The sequence below is a fragment of the Zootoca vivipara genome, chromosome 6 (assembly GCF_963506605.1).
Source record: "Zootoca vivipara chromosome 6, rZooViv1.1, whole genome shotgun sequence".
NCBI classification, from domain to species: domain Eukaryota; kingdom Metazoa; phylum Chordata; class Lepidosauria; order Squamata; family Lacertidae; genus Zootoca; species Zootoca vivipara.
In genome coordinates this window covers 36577558-36599901 of record NC_083281.1, presented here as the reverse complement: position 1 = coordinate 36599901, position 22344 = coordinate 36577558, and the positions used below count along the sequence as shown (strand labels likewise).

Below are 22344 nucleotides of genomic sequence, written 5' to 3'. Positions count from 1 at the left end.
TCCCATGCTGACTTTATTCCTTTAGTACAGTGGTACCTCTGGTTAAGAACTTAATTTGTTCCGGAAGTCCGTTCTTAACCTGAAACTGTTCTTAACCTGAAGCACCACTTTAGCTAACGGGGCCTCCTGCTGCCGCCGCGCCACCGGAACACAATTTCTGTTCTCATCCTGAAGCAAAGTTCTTAATCTGAGGTACTATTTCTGGGTTAGCGGAGTTTGTAACCTGAAGCGTTTGTAACCCGAGGTACCACTGTAATTTTCATCTGGAGTCATCATTCAAGCCATTTATGCACAGGGTTAATTGGGACATTAAAGGCAGCGGTAGCAGGAAGAAAGATGGTAGGTATATGGGGATTAAAATTACACAACTGTGGAAGCATAGCATATTGTAAAATACTTAGCTCCATATATCACACTGTACACTTGGACAACTTTTCCACATTACCAATCACTCCCTTGCAAAGTGCAACAACTGAAAGTGCACCACCTAGAAAATGCCCCCAGAATCCTCTGCAAGGTGGCAAGAATTTTACAACAGAAAACTCAGTGTGGAAAGTTTTTTAAACCACTGCATTTAAGGTGCCGGCAGGAGGGGGTCAAGTGAGGTAAAATCCACATTTAATACCCCCTCCAAAAAAACCCAAAATCCCCAGCATTTTGCAGGTTCAGCAGTAAATAGTATGCCTTAGAGAAAAGAAGGTGGTTGGCAGCCTCCTTAATGAAGCAGTAATGTAGTTCATTCAGTCTTGCAAACAAATGGTTCCTACGAAAAGGTTACAAAACCTCTGGTGGCTTTAATGGCAGATCGACAAAATCTTCCTTGACTAGTTTACTGCAGTCTTGATGCCTGTATTCAATATCCAGCAGCTAAATGTGGAAACTAAAAAGAAAGAGACATTATTGAATTCCCCTATGAGGAAAGGTTTTAACATCTAAGGCTTTTAAGTTTAGAGAAAAGGTGGGTAAGAGGGGGCATGGTGGAGGGTTTCTAAAATTAAGAACGGCAAGTGGATAGAGAAAAGTTAGCACAGTGACTAACAGCTGGTGTGAAATTTAAAAACCTACCTCCCAAAAAGCTTGATCATCAAAATACTTTGTTATAGGAGGTGCTTTCCAGAATTCAAAAGTCAGTAAGAAACCTAAGACATTGGGAAAAGAATGCAAAACATGTACTGAAAAGCGACAAACCTTTCCCAAAATACCTTTCACTGTACCCTGTAAGGCCCAACATGCACTTACAGGCCCAACATGCACCATACACTGAAAGCAGTATCTTACAACTTTAAATAGTAATTGCTTCCCCCAAAGAATCCCGGGAACTGTAGTTTGGTAAGGGTGTTGAGAGTTGGTAGGAGGCCCCTGTTCACCTCAGAGTTCCAACTCTCGGAGCAGTTTAACAGTCAATCCCTCCTCCCATGGAACTCTCAGAATTGTAACTTTGTGAGGGGAATAAGGGTGTCAGCATCCTTAAGAACCTAGAGTTATGAGGATTATTTGGAGAAAGCAATTATTGTTTAAAGTGGTATGATACCACTAAACACATAGATAGGGCCTAAGTTCACTATTGAAGCACATCTTCCAACCATAGCTATTTGACTGTTGGAACACTAGTTTTTCACTTGATGAACATATATGGAGGAATTACAACTTTAAAATTATAGGATTGCATCCCCTAGACCCATTGAAATCAATGAGGCAGATAAGTGATGTCTCTCTTAAGCCTAAAGTGTGGCATGGGCTGTGTACACACCAGAGCATTAACATGCACATAGGTCACACAGATCCGAGTTTACCATGTGGCACTTTAGCACACATTCACCCACACATGAGTGCTTTCAGTTAAATTATTTTCCCATCTACACTAGTGGGTGGTGCTTGATGGGGTATATTATCACTCAATTTGATCCAGGGCAAATTCTCCTGCTTCTTTGTTAGTTTCTACATCTACTGACATTATCAAGCATTCTTGAAGTTTTTGCTTTATCTTTGCTTCCTTCCTCCTCTACTACTCCACATATCCTGTGGATCATCTAGTCTCACCCCTTGCTTGGTACAATGTGTGCCCATTGAGCAATCAGACACCAGTAGCAGTCAAGGAAGGGAGAGGCTTTAGCTCCGTAGAAAATCACGAAGAGTGTTTGCAATAACAGACCTGTAATGAGTCCAGCTATCAGACCGAGGGAAATGATCATGCAGGGTGCACCAAGTTCAATCAAAGCCAAATAACCCATTCTGAAAATTACAACAACAAAAAACCATTCACAAACCAGTAAATACTTTACCACTTATTCAGTACTACCATCTTGGTGTTTTTCCATAGGCCTTACACTCTGTTATTGATGGGGGAGAATTCCGTGTGATCCACAATTCATAATATGAAGTTATCTAATTTGCATTTCCAAAAACATTTGCAGGAATCAGAACATAACCATTCTTTGGCATTTGCACTTCTCTGAATTTTGCTATGCTGTTATCCCAGCAAAAATGTGCTAAAAACTATATAAGGAGTGAGTGTGCCTAAAAATGTATATACAAAAATGCAACACATTAGAGAAAGTGGTTTGCAAACATGTTACATTAGGCAAAATCGCATACAAAAATATGTAAGGGGCAATGTGCAATATGATGCTGGCAGTTTTTTTGTGAAGACTATCACAAACTGCAACAGAAATGCAGCCACCTGGACAGAGGAGAAAATTAAAGGAACAAAATTTAGAAGATAAATCCTTCCTTACAATCTTTGCTGTTTTAAAACTTTCTCTCTTTAGAGAGCCCTTTTCACACCAGCTGATCTTACGAAGAGCTCCTTCACAATTGCCATTGAATCACAGGACACTACAGAGAAATTGGAAGGCACACACTTAAAGTGTGTTACTACTGACCCAAGAGCTTTCCACTCACTTGTTTGAATTGAATTTTTGCTAGATAATGCCCAGTACTACAGTGAGTAGTATTTCCTTTTCCCCCTCCCTTGCCTTTAAAGCTTTTTAAAAACCCTCAAGGTGGTGCAAGGTTTCTCTCTACAGCTTTCTTTCTACACACTTCCTGGTGGGGCCCAATAACTATCTATTGAAAAGTTCAGAGGAGATAACATTTGAGAGTCAGGTTCCACCTACCCTTCTAGGTCATCCTGGCTGTCTATTAGGATTAGAATAATGCGGGTGATCCCTCCAATCAAACTGGGCAGGCCAAACGTGTAAAGAACTCCACAGGTATCATGAATTCTGAGTGCCGGTTCCAGGCGCTTTTGAGTTTGATGGGAAGGGTACATGTGAAAAACACAAATACTGTGTAAACACCATAAATTCAAAGCACATTTCAATCATGCAACTCCCCCATAAGGAACTAATTTAATTTCACGGCGCTGCAATTCCCAGCACCTTCAATAAACTTCAGTTCCCAAGAATCTTGGGCAGGGAGTAGTTTAAATGTATGGGATGTGTGCAGCCAAAGAGTCATGTGAATAACCCTTAACACTGCAAATCAGAAGGTAGCTGTTGAAGGGCTTGTGGGCTGGCTATAAACAGGACTGTCTTGTCTGCCACAATGCCATGGAAGCACAGAGAGGGGGACACTGCTTTGCAATAAGATCAGGAAGGTTCAATTTCTGGCATTAAGGAGCTTATAACATACTGTATGTTGAAAAAGACCCAGGACAGCCTGTGTGGCATAGTGGTTTGCAGCCAGACCAGGACCAGAAAGACCAAGGTTCAAATCCTCAGTCAGCCATGAAGCTCACTGGGACAGCCACAGTCCCTCAGCCTATCCTACCTCACAGCATTGGTGTGAGTATAAAATGGGGAGGGAGGAGTACCATTTATGCCACTTTGACCTCCTCAGAGGAAAGGTAGGGTATAAATGTAATAATAAATAAATGGATAGAGTTTCATTAACCAAAAGAGTCAAGCATTCCCCAGCTGCTCTGTAAGATGACATGTGCAGGTCTCCTTCCTGGGGCTGGCCCTACCATTAGGCAATGTGAGGAAGCTGCCTCCAACAACAGATGCTTCAGAGACCAGAAACAACTTTAAGCACCATCCCACTAAACCTGCCTCCTGCTCTCAGATGAAGATGAGACTCGGTCTAGTTATCACCACAGCTGAAATGAGAGCCAACGGTCAACCTGACTGGCTTTTGCACAAGGAATGGGGGAATACGCCATTTTGCCCTTTGCCTCAGGCAGCAAAATGCCTGCTCCTCCTTGCCCACAATCCAAGATGGGATGGTTCAAAATGGGAACTGTTACCTGTAAAAAGGCAAAGCCAAGTACAGAGCCTGCCCCGGCCACCAGACCTAAAGTCATCGCAATCCAAGGGTATTGGATGATGGGAACTGAGAAGCCAACAGCAACCCCACCGGCCAGAGTGGCATTCTGGATGTGGGCCTGTAGAACAAGCAAAAGAAGAGAGAGAGGAATGAAAAAAGTTGGCTGGAAACGTTTTACTGGTGAAAAACTGGTGGGTGTGTAGATGTTTGTTTGGGTTCGTGGGTGCATGTCTTGAACCAGGATTTCCAGCAGCCAGGCACCAGTTAGGCTGCAGAGCCAGCTTGTCCACCACATACCAGCAAATTCAGGTTGCGCAGTTCTAGCTGACCATTAGGTCTTGTGCAACAAGCCAGTTTCCCCAGAAGATCAGACTTTCTGCGATAGGGATAGTGATGGGGACCTGCACTGGAAGTGTGAGATGGGCACTTGCTTTGATGCATGCATTCTCCAGTCTCCGCGCAAACAAATGAGAGGGAATGCTCATTAAATAACCAATGCAAGCAAATACGCAAGCAAATTGGGATGATTTTTCAATAAATACGGGTAGGTTGCTTGGAAGTGTGAGCATTTCTCTTCATGGCCATCTCTCTAGTTAAGAGAAAGTCCCTCTAGAAAGTTAGAGAACAGGAACTTCTGACTTACCATGTGGAACGTCCCATCACTACTGGTAGCCTTCGAGAACGCAAATGCAGCAACAGCACTTGTAGCCATTGCAAAATAGGTATTGTAAATGGCAGCCTGTTTTTCATCTTCATTCTCTACCAACACTGAATTGAAGCTGGGCCAGAATGCCCAGAGGAAGAGAGCACCTAGTGAACACCCACACACAAAAAGAACAATTAGTACCCTCTTGAACTCATTAGATACTTGCTTTTGTTGGAAGTGACAGGGTGCAACTCAGCTTGCACTGTATCGGCTGATGTATCTGCATGAGAAAGGGTAGATAGAGAGAGGAACCTCCAAACTTCCTAGATTGTTCCTGCTTGTGCCTGACCTGTTGATTTTCCTGCAGGTAATCTTATGATTGCAGGCCTCACTTCCTCCTCACCTTCCCCCTTCTTCTCCAGGACCCCATATGACAGGGGTGTCAAACTCAAATTCATTGGGGGCCGCATCAGCAGTTTGGTCACCCTCAAAGGGCCGGTTGTATCTGTAGGACTATGTGTCCACTCTTTATTATCATAAATTATTGTCACTGCATTCAATTATTACTGTTTTTTGTAATAATGTAAATAATAACTAGATCTGAAAGCAGAAACATAGTCAGAATAATGGCAAGTAGATATTCAAATGTAAAATTATTGTACAATTTATTGAAAAATGATTTTTGGTAACTGCACTGGGTGGTGGAGGCTCGCTAGGGTTTCATGCAGGACCTTTGCAGAGCTACTAGTACCTGGAGATGCTGGGGTCCTTCTGCATGCAGGACAGATGTTCTGCCAGTGAGCCACCACCCTTCACCAAAGGGACTGGCTGAGGTTGACTCACTGGAGCTGCTCTCCTGGTTCCAGGGTTTAAGGGCCAGAAGTATAAAGCAGCATCCTATGTTTCTGAGGAGAGGGAGGGGAGGGGAGGAAGGAAGGAAGGAAGGAAGGAAGAAAAGAGGGAGTGGGAGGGAGAGAGGAAGGAAGGAAAGAGGGGAGAGAAAGAAGAGTAGGAAATAAGGAAGGGAATAAAGAAGAAAAGAAAAAGAAAGAGGGAGAGAAGACGGAAAGGGAGAAAGAAGGAAGGAAGTAGAGGGAAAGAAAGAATAAGAATGAGGGAGAGGAAGAAAGATGGGAAGGACGGAAGGAAGAAAGGAAGAAAGAAAGAAAGAAAAGAGGGAGCAGGAGGGAGAGAGGAAGGAAAGAGGTGAGAGAAAGAAGAGTAGGAAAGAAAGAATAAAGAAGGAAAGAAAAAGAAAGAGGGAGAGAAGACAGAGATAAAGAAGGAAGGAAGGAGAGGAAAAGAAAGAATAAGAACGAGAGAGAGGAAGAAAGAAAGGGAAGGGGGGGGTCGCTGCCTTGATTCAGCGCCAGAAAAGAGCGCGAAGGGACCCAGGGGCAAAAAGCATTTCCCGTGCAGCGTGAGGCAGCGGGTGTCCGTTTTAGGAGAAGTGCGTAAAGCCTCAGAGTTGCACGTTTGTGAGGCTGAGCCGCTGCTGAGCTCACGTTCATGAGGCTGAGCCGCGGCAGGAGGAGGAGGAGGTGAGGCAAGAGGAGGAGGAGGAGGCGGCTTGCCGGGTCGGTGAGTCCCGAGCCTCTGGGACGCAGCAATGCTCTGTAGCACTTTGAATCCTCCTCCTCCACACGGCGCTGCTGGGTGCTTTGTCTGTGCTTCAGCAGCAGCAGCCGTTTCCAGGCGCCGAGCCGTGGCAGGAGGAGGAGGATTCAAAGTGCTACAGAGCACTGCTGCGTCCCAGAGGCTCGGGACTCTCTGTGCGGCGCTGCCGGGCACTGACCCAGCAAGCTGCCTCCTCCTTCTCCTGCTGTGGCTCGGGGCGCTCCACGCAGCGCTGCTCTGGCCGCCTTTCTACCCCCCCCCCCGGCCCCAGCTGTTTGTCGGTGCTTTGCTTCAGCAGCAAGGTCCCGCTGCTGGGTCCCGCTGGCTGGGGCGCTCAGCGGGCCACATGATGAGGTCTGGCGGGCCGGATTAGGCCCCCGGGCCTTGTGTTTGACACCCGTGCCATATGAGAACAGATTTATTTTGAGATTTCTCCTGTTGAGATGCCAAAGCAAGCGTGGCTCAATTAGCCAGGGAGAACTAGGATCTTTCCTATCAAACACATATTTCCAACAATAAACATTAGCTTTGTTACTTTCGTAAACCTGGAGTCCCAGTGAGATTGTGTCCAGTGTACCAAGAGAGCTCCTCCAACCGGCATTCCGTGTTCAGTTAAGACTCTGCTAAGCATTCAACTCCAAATGCTCACAGACTGGGCAGCTGGACCTGAATCTAGAACCAGGAAGGCTTGGGCTTGGATTAGCAGGCCCCAAGTCAAGAGGAGGAAGCAAAAGAGAAGGGGAAGCCTGTACGATGGGAACTAGGGTTAGTGAAGGGGTCTGTCTGTGCCTTGACTTCAGCCACTTTGGAAGGGAGAGAAGGAATGCTGACTCCCCCCCCCCCCCGGACCTTCCAGCAGAGCAGAATGCCTCTGTGGAGACAGTGGGCAGCCAAAGGAGGAGGCAGCTGCAATTGATCAGGAACCTGAACAGGAGAGGGTGCTGTATTGTTGCCTAGAACGAGGAGCTGCCTCCACAGATGGGAGCAGACCCACCAACCCCAAAGCAGCTTGCGGTGGCAATCCCAACATTTCTGCAAAGCGAGCGAGCCCCATCAGTGAGTGCACTGCGCCTCATCTTCAAAAGCTTGGCAGGTGGGAGAGTGGCAACTATTGGGACATCTTCATTGCTTCCATCCAGTTCTGACTTTACTGCCTGATTCCTGCACTCCTGAATCATGGCTCTTGAACTCTGGGTCTGCTGTTGAACCTGTACTATTATGTGCTTGAATAAAGATCCCTTCCATACCTACACATTCGTGCATCTGTTTGCATGTATTGGCTGCTAGCCAGGACAGCTTCAACTACATTAACCTGTGCTGCCAATGTCCCTTCAGCCTGAAGATGTAGCATTGCCATCCTCGGACTCAGAGGCCTCCATCACAAAGGCCCTTGTGAGACCAGAGTCTTCCCTGCTCTGCTGGAGCAAAAGACTGGTGGAGTTGCCTGGGGCCCTTTAACTGATAAGTTGCTTTACAGCAAGGACAGGGCTGCTGTGGCTATTTTGAGCTCAGTCTCCATTTGATGGCTGCTGAAGCAACATCAGAGTGCTGCTCTCCTACAGAGCAGCTTGAGCTTTACATCCAGCCATAGCCTTGCCTTGTACCAATGGATGGGTGAATCTGTCCGTTGCAGTTTCTCTCGGCTTCTTGTTTTTCTGAACTTAAATGCAGTTCTCCACATGTATGTGGAAATTTGAATTTAAAAAAGAGCAGCTGCAGAATTCCTCTTTCTCAGAAACAACTGCACAATCTGAAGGAAGACTTCCTAGATTTATTATTTTTTACATTTATTTTCCATGTTGTTTTCCTTAATGGAGCCCAAGGCAGTGTAAACAAAGTTCCCAGAAAGTCACCCATCCAAGCACAGTCCATGCCTAGACCAACTTAGCTTCAACAAGGTAGTGGTCTCATGTGACCATCCCCAGAGACACTATGTTGCCTTTGGTCCAGCAGTCCTTCCCAACACCCTAGGAGTGGAGCAAGCAATTTGCAACAATTTGTTTACCACTACTGCTTTGGGCACTACCTTAAACAAAAAACGGAAAAACCTATACAGTATTCAAGATACAGCCTATCAATCACCCTGCGCGCATGGCAAAACAAACACTGAGCCAAGAAGATATGTAACTGGATCTCCCACTGAGATATTATGTTTGCAAGGAAACAACAGGTGTGTGTTGCTTGTAATTTATTGCAGCCATGGGAGGCAAGCGGGGATCTGTCTGCAATAACCGCAGTGAAGAGTTGGCCACCATGGAACTTCCATGCCTATCAGCAAGTTCAAGGGACAAGTGTCAGGATCAGAAGCTGCAGCTTAAAGTACTAGCAACAGAATCTCCCGTGTTCTTCCTCTGTCAAGCTGCTCCTCTAACCCAGGGATGCAGAACCTTTTTCAAACTCATGGCAGCATTCCCACCTGGGCAGAAGTGGGTGGAGTCGCCACAAAAGCTTTCCAGCAGTAGTGTCACTGCTGTTTACCAGGAGAGGGACGGGTGAGATAAAGATGTTTAAAAAATGAAACAGGAGTGGAAATGTTTGCCTATTCATCCCATGTCTGGAACGGAAATCAATCAAGTAAACATGATTGATATCTACTGTTTTTGCTTTCAGCCCATCAAAAATATGTAACTAATTAATTTGCATGGTGCTTTCCTTGCATTGAAATGAATAGGGTGGAATAACATAACCTACATAATTAATTACCTAAGTTTTGCAATTTCGCCACAGCAGAACATGAGACAAATCACGTAATTTTGGGCAGGAGGTAAACTGCAGCAGAACAGAAACAGTGCTGCCGTGTTAGAAACTGAGATATGAAAGCTAGGAGCTAAATGACACCTTAATCCTAGGTTATGGGCACAACAACAGAATGTCTAGACACACTTTTTAATAACAAGAATACAAAGCAGAAAATGAATGAACTGCAGCTAAAAATATTATGTTCGTTTTTCACATGCTCTCTAGTCCTTCCTCTGCCCACCCCCCTAATATTCTTGAGAGGGTCTCTTCTCCAGTCTTCAGAGAGTAGCTGGAAGTGGGGAGGCAGAAAAAGGTCCTCCTTTCCTTCCACTCTGCAGTTTTAATCTGAAATCTTAGGTGCAGTACTGTGCCTTGAGCTCAGAAACTGCTCACGCTAATGAAATTCCCTGTCACAAAATGCGCCTAGAACAATGGGAGTTTTGAACACTACAAAGTTGCATGTGGTGGATACAGGGTGGAATGGGAGATGTTGCCTTCTTGCATCCCCATGGAGGGGTTGGGGCTGTGCCACACAGTAACAGGAGCACCAAGATTGCCTCCACTGGTGGGCCATGCAGCCCTGACTTTACCCCTCTCAGCTTGAGGCTGCAATGCTGTTGCTGGGAGGCTATTCCTGCAGCTCCACCCCTCTGGGCAAGCACAAAATGACTGCCATGGGTAGCAAAAGAAGAGATGCTGGTTCCACAAGCGAGTACTGTGCTCGTGGCACTTTTATCAATATGTGAATACTGACACCTCATTTTTACAAAAAGAAAAAAGCCGCCATCATCATCATCTTCATTGCCATGTGCATTCATTTTCCAGGATATCGTAAAACAGCCTAACACAAGTGATGACTGAATATTTCAGCAACATGGCCCTTAATTATTCTGCTCCAATTGTTTTTTGGAGAGGGAAATTTACAGCTAATCACAAGTTACAGACACGTCTTTGGGCAACCTGGGCCAGTGGGATGGGCGGTTCCCTACACCAAACACTGTTCTGCTATGAAAAAGGCATGCTTATCTGTATTAGCAGAAGGAAACGTCTTTGAGGCCCAACCTGACTCTAACACATGCACCACCCATTAACGTTGTAGCACCAATCAAGCCATGACTCTCTGGCAAGCGGAGAAATACGGGGAGGCTGGAACTGCACTTTACAGCTCAATTAGTGGAGCATGTCACTTCTGCTGATTTAAAAAACACCTCTGTTCATTCTCGTCTCTCTGTGTCATTCTATAAGACTGTTTCCATGAAGATTCAGCCTGAAGAGCACATACAAAGATGTTTGTAATGATTACACTGAATCTGGAACTTTAAACAGCCATGGATTCTCCCAAAGAATCCTGGGAACTGTAGTTTGTTAAGGGCACTAGGAGTTAAGTGACCCCCATTGTCCTCAAAGAGCTATAACCTCCAGAGTGGTTTAACCCCTCTTCCCAGGAAACTCTAGGGGCTGCAGTTCTATGAAGGGAATAGGGGTCTCCTAACAATTCTTGACATTCTTAAGGGTGAAGAAGACTGTGACCAGTTGGCAAGCGTTCCTGCTCAGTTCGCTGCACAGGTGCTGCCGATGGGCAACTTCAAAGCCCCCCGTAGGTTTCTTTCTCTTTAAACCAGACTTGGACTAGGCAGCCCTTCAAACAAAGGACTCCTTCAAACAGATGGCTGTAAAAGCAGGACACATGGTCACTTTACCCCCAGGCAGATGCCCCAGAAAGATATCCATGATATCAAAAGCTGTTGAGAGATCCAGCAGAACCAAGAGATAGGCTTAGTGCATGGCAAAAGTCATCCGCCAAGACAATCACAGTTCCAGAACTGGGCCTGAACCCAGATTCCAAATAGTCACAGCTATGTACATGCCATACATTTAATGCACCGCCCTCCCCCCGAATCCTGAGAACTGCAACACCTTCAAACTACAGTTCTCAGTTATTTTTTGACTGATTAAGATGGTCTGAAACTGGAACGACTTATGGAGCTGGCTGATTCATCTGGGAGACCCTGAGTCCAGAGGAGTGGGGGCTGAATTAGATTTAAGTGTTTAAATGTTACTAGGTTAGAAGAAGTAATATTTGAATTTATGGAGAATTTTTGGGAATAAAATTTAGGCTAAGGGGGGAATAAGAAGATAGATGGTTGGAAAAATAAAGTTAGATTTGGATTAATTGGAATATTTTAGGTTTAGGATAATTGATATTTTTAGAATAAACATAATTGAGAGATAATGATAAAAATGTGTAAAATGATATAAGATATAATATGAAAATTGCTTAATTTGGATTTAAATATGGACCCAGTGTGGGGGAAATCGAGGAAGTCTACAATGTTAAGAAAAAATGTTAGAATTGATATGTTTTTCTTTCTTTTGTTGTTGTTGTTGTTTTCTATGTATTATTTTTGCTTTTTGTCTTTTTGTTTTTGCTTTTTGCGCAGGGGCCATGCTAATCTTCTCTGTATCGTTCCAATTTTAGTATATGTGCTGCTTTTTGTGATTTTGTGTATTTTGTAGTGTTTGAAAACGAATAAACATTATTTGAAAAAAATAAAAATAAACTACAGTTCTCAGGATTCTTTGGGGGAGTTGGGATGTGCTTTGAATGCGCTTGAGATCTATAGTGTGTATGCAGCCTGAGTTTCATTTAAGAACACTTGAAGTTGAGTCACCAGAACTATACACACACCAAATATTGTCAGATCTTTGTTGAAATCAAACTCAGAAGTCAAAAGTCAGCTGCTGAATAATGTATCCTACTATGTCAAATGCCACATTTCAACATCAACATCCACTGGGGAGAACTTCTCAAAACATATTTGTTTCAAGCTCCAGTAAAAAGATTTGTTTGACCTCCCACCCCTGCCTTAGGACACTGATGAAAACAGCTTACCCAGCATTGCAAACACATCAGAGGCAGGCTTTGATCTTTCTTTCTCAACTTTTGGGTGCAGCGAGGAATTGTAGAGGAACCAGGAGACAGTGGAGCCAAAAGATGTCCCAAATAAATGAACATGCATCAAGCTGATGTGGCTCCTAATCTGTAGAACACAAAAAAACCCAGTCACCATTTCACAGAGAGCCAGGGTGGAATGTATTTTGTGGGGAACTGGATGCTGGAATGGACTTTAATCTGATTCTGCACAGCTCTTCCGTTAATATATATTATGTGGGAACTGCAATAAAAATGTTGCAGCCTGCTCCTGCTGCTCCACGTACCTGCCAGCCAGCCATCTTTGCCCTCTTCCATATCCTATTCCTCTCTCTGGTTTTCTGTTTTCCAGCCCAACATACCCACTGAGGCTGCTCCACCCTCACTTTGCAGGGTATTCCCCCTCTAAAGCTATTTTGCAAACTCTGGGTCCCCCCACCCTGGCAAATCTGCATGGGCTGTGCTATTTTGCCTACCCACTCAGGGAACTGAGCTTGAAATTAATATACAGGATTAGACAACGGTGTGGAAGAGGGTGTATCTATCAGTGGCACAATAGTTAATCAAAATCTCCATAGTTCAGAGCAGGGGTCAGGAATCTCTGGCTCACGGGCCAATCTTGGCCCACCAGGGGGTCCAATTTGGCCCATGAGGCCATTTCCCCAAAGGCACACCCCTGTCAATCAGCTAACATCTCTCCTAACTTCAGGTGATGGGTGAAAATGCAGGGTTCAGTTCTGCTGGGAACTGGACACACATCCAAGGCAAGCAACCCTGGTTGTTTTTGGCAAGCATCAACTGTGGGAGGGCCTGCTCATGATGGGGAGAGGAGAAAGAAGCCCTTGCCAACCCCATACTTGGTTCTTTCGGAACCCTGCGCAAGGGATTTCGACAGGTGAGCAGGACGACCCACTTATCAATCATGTGGTGCCATAATGACATCATGTGATGGACATGTGGGTTGCCCCTGCCCACCTGTCAAAGTTGGTCTATGGGGCAGAGCCAGATAAAGTTCCCGACTTCCAGTTCCGGAGAAACAAGCCACTTGTTGCTGAGGGCTTCCCACGGGAGCTCCTTGCTGGCTGCTGGTGGGGTACAGGATGCTGGACTAGATGGGCCTTTGGTCTGATCCAGCACTAAGGATTGGTAATCAAAGCTACTAGAGGCCAGCAACCTTAAACCTTAAGACAGTGTTTCCCAACCTTGTGCCTCCAGATGTTTTGAGACTACAATTCCCATCATCATCCCTAGCTAGCAAGACCAGTGGTCAGGAATGATGGGAATTGGAGTCCGAAAACAGCTGGAGGCACAAGGTTGGGAAACACTGCCTTAAGACACAGAAAGCCGCTCTCTACAAAGGCTGCCTTGGCAACTAATGCCAATTAGGGAAGATTGCAAAACAGAGCAGCTGTGTTTGACCTTCAGATACCACAAAGGGACCATTCCTGAAGGGGAAAGGCCTCTGGAAATGGGAAGCTGTCGCAGAATCACCCACCCACCCTATGCCTTGTCTCAGTAGCAAAGAGGTTTCTATACGTACCCCCAGAACATCCACAATGACCCATCTGTTCCCAGCGAAAACAGCCACCTCCACCATAGCCATGCAGATTAACTGCATCAGGTTGGCTTTGCCGAGGATCGCGCCAGCTGAAATCAGCACTGCTGTAATACTCATAATGGCCACCAAGATGCTTTGGGAAAAGAAAAAGGAGAAAGCAGTATTGTCTGTAGCATCATTTTAGAGTGCTGAAGAAGCCCCCTCCTCCAGATTAGGAGACTGGGTGGTATCCACAAATAGGATGTGCAGACAGAGTGGATATAGCCAACTAACTTTTTCCATCAGGCTGCAGATGGTCCACAGTAAATTTTGAGGAGTTTCAATAGCCTGAAAATATTCTGGGTATCCAGATACTGCCGAGGGTGTTGCTAGGGGTGGTGCCAAATCTTTTCCTAAATGCCTCGGGTGCACCAGAGTCAGCAATGGATTCAGGGGAAATTGAATTGAAGGATGATCTGCATTATTGGCTAGATATTAATTTGAAGGAATAAATTAATTTTAGATGACTTCATCTGGATATGATTTGGGGATAAAGAATCACGTACTCGAAGGAAAAATTAATTGATTTGGAGCAAGCTCTGTTGGGTAATGAACTGAAGAGGAAATGATTCGGGTTGATCTGCTGGGTTGACTCATTGACAAATGTATCTGAGGTGATTTGGATGGAAAACTCATTATCTTGCCTTCTGCGACATTAAAATTTAAAAATTTGCATCTTTACATGTAAATTGGCATGTGCAAATTTTTCACAAATGTGCATCTATGAGTCTATACTGCAAATCTTGCAAGTACCAAACAATGCCCCTGCATAACTGGTTTTTATGTGTTGCTTGCGTTGGCCTGAATGTTGAAGAATCATTTCATTCAAAGAAAAGAAAAACACCATTAGAGATTTATGATACAGGTGCGGTGAAAAGAGCTGTAGATGCCCTGACAATAAGGTATAATACATTCACTAATCCACTCATTCACTCACTCAAACACTTATTTTTCTAGCTCAGACTTTGCCAAACTGGCACCCTCCAGATATTTTGGGCTCCAAGACCCATCAACCCCAGCCCCAAACATCTGGAGAGTACCAGGCTCACAAAGGCTGCTCTAGCTAATAAATGCAGGTAGGTGTGTGTCTGTGTTTGGAGCAAACCAGGAATGAAGATGAAGCACATCATTAAGAAAGGGAACAGGCTCATTCATTTTGAGTTCAGCCCCTTGGTCATTTTGGTTGCCCTCATAATAAACAGCTATGAGGATGGGAAGCCTAGCATTATTCGGCTAGAAGTGGGCACAGTTTGTTTGCTCTGTGAATGAGAGGAGGGAGGGAGAGAGAGAGGGAATGAGAGAGAAGAGCAATATTTCTTGGTCTCCAACTGCCCATGTTTCAAAGAAACATGCTAAACTAAAACCACAAAACCTCAGACATATCAACCACTGATCAAGGCAGGGCCCTGTAAAGCGTGTTAACTACCTTTGCAGATTTATCTTCACTTGCCCATCTGAGAAATGGAAAATGAAGCCATTCACGATCAAAGCCCACTGCACTCCAAAGGCTGCAAGGAAAAGGCTGAATCCAGCGCTGCTGAAGCCATATCTTCTCAGGAAGGCCAGGAGGAAGGCGAAGCCCAAGACCACCATGATGTTGACATCTTGAAATGCTGCGTGCAACAGAGGCCATTATTCATTTGTTATTTACATTTGTTTGTCACTTTTTACATGCGGACATACACACACTCCAGATGTAATGCCTCAAATACTAACACTACCTGAAATAATGCAATCAACTTACTCTCATTTGGGGGAAATCGAGCCTTAACCTTGGAGACTCTCCCCAGCCACTTAAGTTCAATTAACCTACTAATTAAACAGAATAACACCTGCAACCCTGGAGAATACTTTCAAAAATGTATAGGCTTCTAGGTAAATCTGAAACAGAACAGGATAGTAAAAATAAGTACATGCACAAACGGGAACATGATCTGGGATATGAAATAGATATAGGCGATTGGAAAGAATTCTGAGAGAAGAATATAAATTTTACAGCCTGTTACAGCTTAAGAGAGAATTATATGAAACTTCATTATCGCTGGTACCTGGTCCCAGACAGGTTAGCTAAAATAAATAAAGACTCGAATAACAAATGTTGAAGGTGCCAGAACACGATTGGTACACTGTTCCACATGTGGTGGACCTGCCCAGTAATTCAAAAGTTTTGGGAAATGGTGCATGCAGAAATTCAGAAAATTTATAAAAGTATCATTTGTTAAAAAAGCAGAGTCATATCTCTTAGGAATTATAGGCGGTGATATTCCATGTGATAAAGTTAACACCTTTTTATACGCATCAACGGCCGCTAGAATAACAATTGCCAAAATCTGGAAAGATGCATCTACACCAACAAAAGGGGAATGGTTAAGCAAAGTATGTGAATACCTAGAGTTGGCGAAACTTACAGATATAATAAGACAAAAACCAAAAGAGAGGATCAAAAAACAATGGGAATGTCTTAATGACTATTTAAAGAAGACGGAAATAGGGAACAGAATATGGTTATGTTTAGATTGACCTTGAAGGATATGGAAAGTAAGAAGATCATGTTTACAGATTAATTGTTATATGTGAAATATATTATATAATCCAAGTCAGGGATTTTTTTTTTAAGTGAACTGTAGATTACTGTGTGGAAAGCGGTGGAAGTGTATCTTGCAGTGGATTCTTTTGCTGTATTCTTTGTTGTATTTTCATCTTTTTTCTTTATTTCTCTTTTTTATTGTTTTTCTTATTTCTATTTCTTTATGTTTACCATTCTATATTTCAGTTCTTTAAAGTGTATATATTCTTTATTTCTTACTTCATATATAGTTATATTATTTACATTTATATTATTTGTGATGTATGTATTTGTAATGTAAATACTGTATGATTTTTTAAAAATGTAATTTTACGATGTATAAATCGTTGCTGAAATAAAATTATTAAAATATATATTAAAATAATAACACCTGCAACCCTAATTTCAATGAATAAGCAGGCTTACCTGGGTAGATCGCAAGGTCTTTTTGAACACTTTGATGGTCATATGAAAAGAAAAAGAAAAATATAAGGATGAAAGCAGCTTCCAAAAAGAAAATGAGCCCAGGCAGACGAATCCGAAGACTTGGAGGATACAAAGAAGGCATCATGTGTTCAAGAACTAAAGCATTTAAAATGGGAAGCGGGTGTTAATTCCTTGAGTTAAAAGAGAGAAAGTAGCTGAGAAAGTCTGAATGTGATAGCCAGAAGGCATTAAGCCTTATCTAATGCTGCCTGGCAGAACAGGCCAATCTGCTGTTGCTGGGTATTTTGACTGCTGTGGAGTTGCCTTGTGATCTGAGGTTGTGGGATAAGGCTGCGCTAGAATGAGGGCTCTTTTGGGTGGTCAGAATTTTTCTGGAGGAATTAGCGACTAACTTAGGTTCATTAATTTAAGTGAGTCTGAGCAGGGCTAGCACAGGATACAACCCAAATAACTATTTTGTATGGAAAAAACTCTCATGGCCCAGATGCATGGAGTGTGGTTTTCAGTTTTCCAGTACTGTACAGTGGTACCTTGGTTTACGAACTTAATCCATTCCAGAAGTCCGTTCTTAAACCAAGGCGTGCTTTACCATAGCAGCGGGGAACTCAATTTGCAAATGGAACACACTCATCAGGAAGCAGAACATGTTCTGATTCCAAGGCAAAGTTCACAAACCAAAACACCTACTTCCGGGTTTGCAGCATTCTTAATCCAAATTGTTCATAAACTAAGCTGTTCTTAAACTAAGGTACCACTGTAAAGGGAAAAGGTTTGTGTGTGTAAAGCTGGTGTTAAATTATAATGGAATAATAATACTGTAATAATAACAACATCTGATTGGGTTGCCCTAGCGGCCTAGCCGCTTTTGGCAGCTTCCAAAAGAATATACCGGTAAAAAACATAACAAAACATCAGATATTAAAAACTTCCCAATGCAGGGCTTCCTTCAGATGCCTTCAGAAAGTCGTATAATTGTTTATCTCTTTGAAATCTGATGGGAGTCCAAAAGCACAAGCTTGCATCAAAATTGCCTTGTCAGTCATTTGTGAACCGCTCTGAGATCTTTTGATGAAGGGCAATATATATATAAATTTTTTAAAGGTTGGTGCAAGGATTTCTGCTTGTGTAGCAGAACTCCCCCCCCCATAAGCCCCTAAAACCTCCTCTGGGTGTTTCCCCAACCCTTTGAAGCAGGTTTGGGGAAGATGCTGAACGCATGCGGGGAGAAGAGAGGAGGGAATTCCATTGTACAAATACTTGTGCTAATGGAATGAGGGCATTAGATACCACCCACAATACAGTATGTGGTAATTGAACTAGACCTTTCATGTGCACAAAATGAGCTTTCACAGCAGCTGCAATTGTTGACAGCACAATCATCTTAGTATTGCTGAGTGAAGTGACAATTCAATTAAGAGTGTAGGCACATGCAAGATGAGCATCCTAACCATTGATAACAGCAGTGAATGATGTCAGTAGAATCATTTTAGCACCCCTAAACAAATTAATACCTGTAGTGAGACTAGAAACCATTGTCTCTATTGAGACTGAAGTGAATATAATAGAAAGGTGAAGTAACAGTGGCACAATCCAGTGAGATGTTCTCTGGAGCAATAATGGGAAAATTGAAATGGGCAGCTTCCCATCTGCTACTGCCATAAGCCTGGGCCAAGAAACCAGCTGGATGGGTGGGGACCGGCACTATCAGTGGGCTCTGCTTTCTGGGGGTGCTGCGTGCTGCCACAAGCCTTGGTATGGACCGCTTTCATTCACTAATTTATTTATTTCAATTAGGTATCGGGGGAGAAATTTTGATTCAGTTCACACGGAAAGGCAATCTTACCTAATATGCACTTTCCAAAACAATATGGAAACCACAACATAATCACCCTTCGAAATTCGCACTTCTCATAATTTTGCAATGCTGCTATCCAGCCAAGTAAAGTGCACCAAAAATGTACTAGGGTAAAATGTGCATTAAAATGCATGTTAGTGAAAATAACATACACAATTGCAGCATACAATGGAGAATCGCTTGCAAAAATGTGTATGTAAGGCAAAATTGCATACAAAAATATGCATATTAGAAATTCATACTAACATGCTGAGTTTTCACAAGGATTTTACAAATAATTAAAAATTGATGTGGAAATAATGATAATGATAACTCAGCACAATTCAAAGTGTTGGTGCTGACCTTTAAAGCCCTAAACGGCCTCGGTCCAGTATGCCTGAAGGAGCGTTTCCACCTCCATCGTTCTGCCTGGACACTGGGGTCCAGTGCCCAGGGCCTTCTAGCGGTTCCCTCGCTGTGAGAAGCCAAGTTACAGGGAACCAGGCAGAGGGCCTTCTCGGTAGTGGCACCCGCCCTGTGGAATGCCCTCCCACCAGATGTCAAAGAGAAAAACAAATACATTTTAGAGGGCATCTGAAGGCAGCCCTGTTTAGGGAAGCTTTTAATGTTTAATAAATTATTGTATTTTAATATTTCTGTTGGAAGCCGCCCAGAGTGGCTGGGGAGGCCCGGCCAGGTGGGTGGGGTATAAATAATAAATTATTATTATTATTATTATTATTATTATTATTATTATTATTATTATTACTATTATTATTATTATTATTTATACCCCACCCACCTGGCTGGCTCCCAACAGAATATTAAAAACACAATAAAACATCAAACATTAAACGCTTCCCTAAACAGGGCTGCCTTCAGATGTCTTCTAAAAGTCAGATACAGTAGTTGTTTATTTCCTTGACATCTGATGGAAGGGCATTCCAGAAGGCAGGTGACATTACCGAGAAGGCCCTCTGCCCAGGTTCCCTGTAACCTCACTTCTCGCGGTGAGGAAACTTCCAGAAGGACCTCAGTGTCCGGGCTGAATGATGGGGATGGAGACGCTCCTTCAGATATATCGGGCCGAGGCCGTGGAGAACTGAACTTGAGTTTGGAAAAATGAGAAAAAGAGAAACCAAAATTCTCCCATCCCCAATGGAGGAAAAGTATTGTTGCACAACATCCCAATCTCCTGAGTGGTGCGAGATTCCAGGGGTTCCAGGCACCTGTCCAGGGTTCATGCTTCCTTTTGAATGAGGGAAAGCAGAGACTGTGGTGTCTTTGGGATTTTGTTTTGTTTTGTTTTGTTTTGTCGTTTCCGACTCTTCGTGACCCCATGAACCAGAGCATGCCAGGCATTCCTGTCTTCCACTGCCTCCCGCAGTTTGGTCAAACTCATGTTCGTAGCTTCGAGAACACCATCCAACCATCTCGTCCTCTGTCGTCCCCTTCTCCTAGTGCCCTCAATCTTTCCCAACATCAGGGTCTTTTCCAGGGAGTCTTCTCTTCTCATGAGGTGGCCAAAGTATTGGAGCCTCAGCTTCATGATCTGTCCTTCCAGGGAGCACTCAGGGCTGATTTCCTTAAGAATGGATAGGTTTGATCTTCTTGCAGTCCACGGGACTCTCAAGAGTCTCCTCCAGCACCATAATTCAAAAGCATCAATTCTTTGGCGATCAGCCTTCTTTATGATCCAGCTCTCACATCCATACATCACTACAGGGAAAACCATTGATTATATGTGTATAGTGTATATACGTGTTGTTTATTTACACATATATACCACCTGAGCCTACAGTGGAGGGGTTCATACCAGGTCTTGCTTCTCCCATGGCCACAGCCTTGGATTCTAGCAGCAATCTGGGATAGCTCTGTCTCCCAGCTGCACAGCCTGCTGGCTTCTACAGTACAAACTTCAACTCTGCAGTTGCATTTCTAACAACCAGAGAGTTGAGGTACATTCTTTATCTGACACAGAGCCACTTCCTTTGTTACCTTAATGGCCCATACTTAATAGGTCATTACCTCACCAGGGAGCTAGCCTGGCTATTCCAGGAATTGAATCCATGCTGGATCTAAGACTTGTAAGGGGGCTCAAGCATACAGCCTACCCTCTGCAAACTCATAACAGTATCCTTGTTTGAAGCAGAAACATTCCATTTGTGTTATTGACTGTAAGCCACCTACAGACCACGAGAAAAGCCTCCCGGCTACTAAATATTTTCATGATAATTAGCTGGTTTCTATTTTGTCCATACATGGGTTACTTATTGTTTACTTTTTTTGTACTGTATTTCAGACTTCTTCTGTCATGGAACCCAAGGCAGCCTCTTATCTAGGCCTGGCTAGATTCAGACCTGCTGAGTTCCCTTAAAGCTGCTATATCATTACAGTTTTTAAAGGCCTTTTCTGTACAGACACTGCCATAATAAGCAAGTGGCAGTCCCTTCCACAGGGAAATCAGACTGTATTATTCTCCCCAAGTGTTTAGCACATTCTTACAGGATGCAATCCTAGCCCCATTCACCTGGGAATAAGCTCCATTTAATTCAATGGGATTTACTTTCCTTATAAATGCGTTGAGGGTTGCAGTCTTAGTCTGGAGCTCAGCAGGCTATGAACTTCATGGTTTTACTGTTGACCTATTAGTGCTCTAACGATTGTTGTTGACCACTTGGGGCAGCTCCATTTTCAGGAGGAAAGAGGAACATAAAAACTCATTAAAAAGATTAAACAAGGTGCCATCCCATGATGCAGTTCTTCTCTTCTTTCAAAGACGCTGCCACGTCCTAGCCATGTCTACTCAGAGGCGAGCACTGCTGTATTTAATGGGACTTACTTACCTCCAGAAAAGCATGAATAGGCATGCAGCCTTGCCCCTGAGTAGACATGCACAGAATAGGATCGGGCTGTCAAGCTGCGACGCTTTATAATCGCTTTCACACGCGAGGCAAGTTGCATGGGACTTACTTCAAAGCAAAAAACGCTCAGGGCCTGGGGCATAACAGCATTTTGTCAACTGGCAAAATATTTACCCACATAGCAAAACCTGGCTGGTAACTAGGAATACACCCAGCTCCTCCCTTGGCAGAGAACAGCAGCTATTGCTGCTACCTTAACAAATGCCTATCAGGGAAGAAAGGTTTTCTTTGATTGGCCAAGACTCAGTTTCCCGTGTCACTTTACTTAGCCGTTACACCCAGTCTCACTTCTCGCATTCTTTATTGGTCCTCCTTAACACCATTTATTCAAGTCAGAAGTTTATTCGATACATAGCCTGTCAGTCAAGACGGAGGGCGGGACTGTGAGCGAGCTGTGTTAGAATGCAGCGGGATCACCATTCTTTGCCTCTTTTTACCTTTGGTCCTTGGATTACGCGAGCCTTTTAGTCGGGGTTTTATTGGCCAATAGCCCCGCCAATCAAACCATAGGGGCCCGTATCTAAATGTCAAAGCTAAAGGCGGGATACAAAAAAGCTCCTTTCTTTCATTGGGGGATAGCTAGGCTGCTCCTCCTAATTTGGTACCAACTATTCAATGATTGGGTAGTTTCGCCATCAATTTAACAAATCCTTACTTTCACGGGCTGCTCTGGACGCCGTTCTCCCTGCTGGGCGGGACTCGTCATCCTAGAAAGGGGCGGGACCACAAGCGTGGATCTCCTCATTGGTTCTGCCGCCCGCCTCTCTGCCCTCTAG

General features: G+C 43.8%; 1 protein-coding gene and 1 pseudogene across 4 annotated transcripts; both read right to left on the bottom strand.

Annotated features, from left to right (window-relative positions):
• Positions 1-553: 553 nt before the first annotated feature.
• On the bottom strand, positions 554-21740 carry LOC118086546 (RH-like protein). 4 transcript variants are annotated; one of them, XM_035118283.2, is made up of 10 exons: positions 16790-17121; positions 15224-15410; positions 13741-13891; positions 12162-12309; positions 4910-5076; positions 4247-4384; positions 3117-3244; positions 2153-2232; positions 1066-1139; positions 554-880 (listed from the first exon to the last, which is right to left on the bottom strand). In XM_035118283.2, exons 1-10 carry the CDS (start codon positions 16932-16934, stop codon positions 854-856), a joined length of 1245 nt encoding a protein of 414 aa, XP_034974174.2. In that variant the 5' UTR covers positions 16935-17121; the 3' UTR covers positions 554-853. The 4 variants fall into 4 exon arrangements, with proteins under 4 accessions (XP_034974174.2, XP_060131781.1, XP_060131782.1 ...); XM_060275798.1 differs by lacking the exons at positions 554-880; positions 1066-1139 and adding an exon at positions 21175-21605 and having other exon boundaries at positions 1294-2232; positions 16790-16818; XM_060275799.1 differs by lacking the exons at positions 554-880; positions 1066-1139; positions 16790-17121 and adding an exon at positions 21618-21740 and having other exon boundaries at positions 1294-2232.
• On the bottom strand, positions 11663-11759 carry LOC118088047 (U6 spliceosomal RNA; annotated as a pseudogene).
• Positions 21741-22344: the final 604 nt, after the last annotated feature.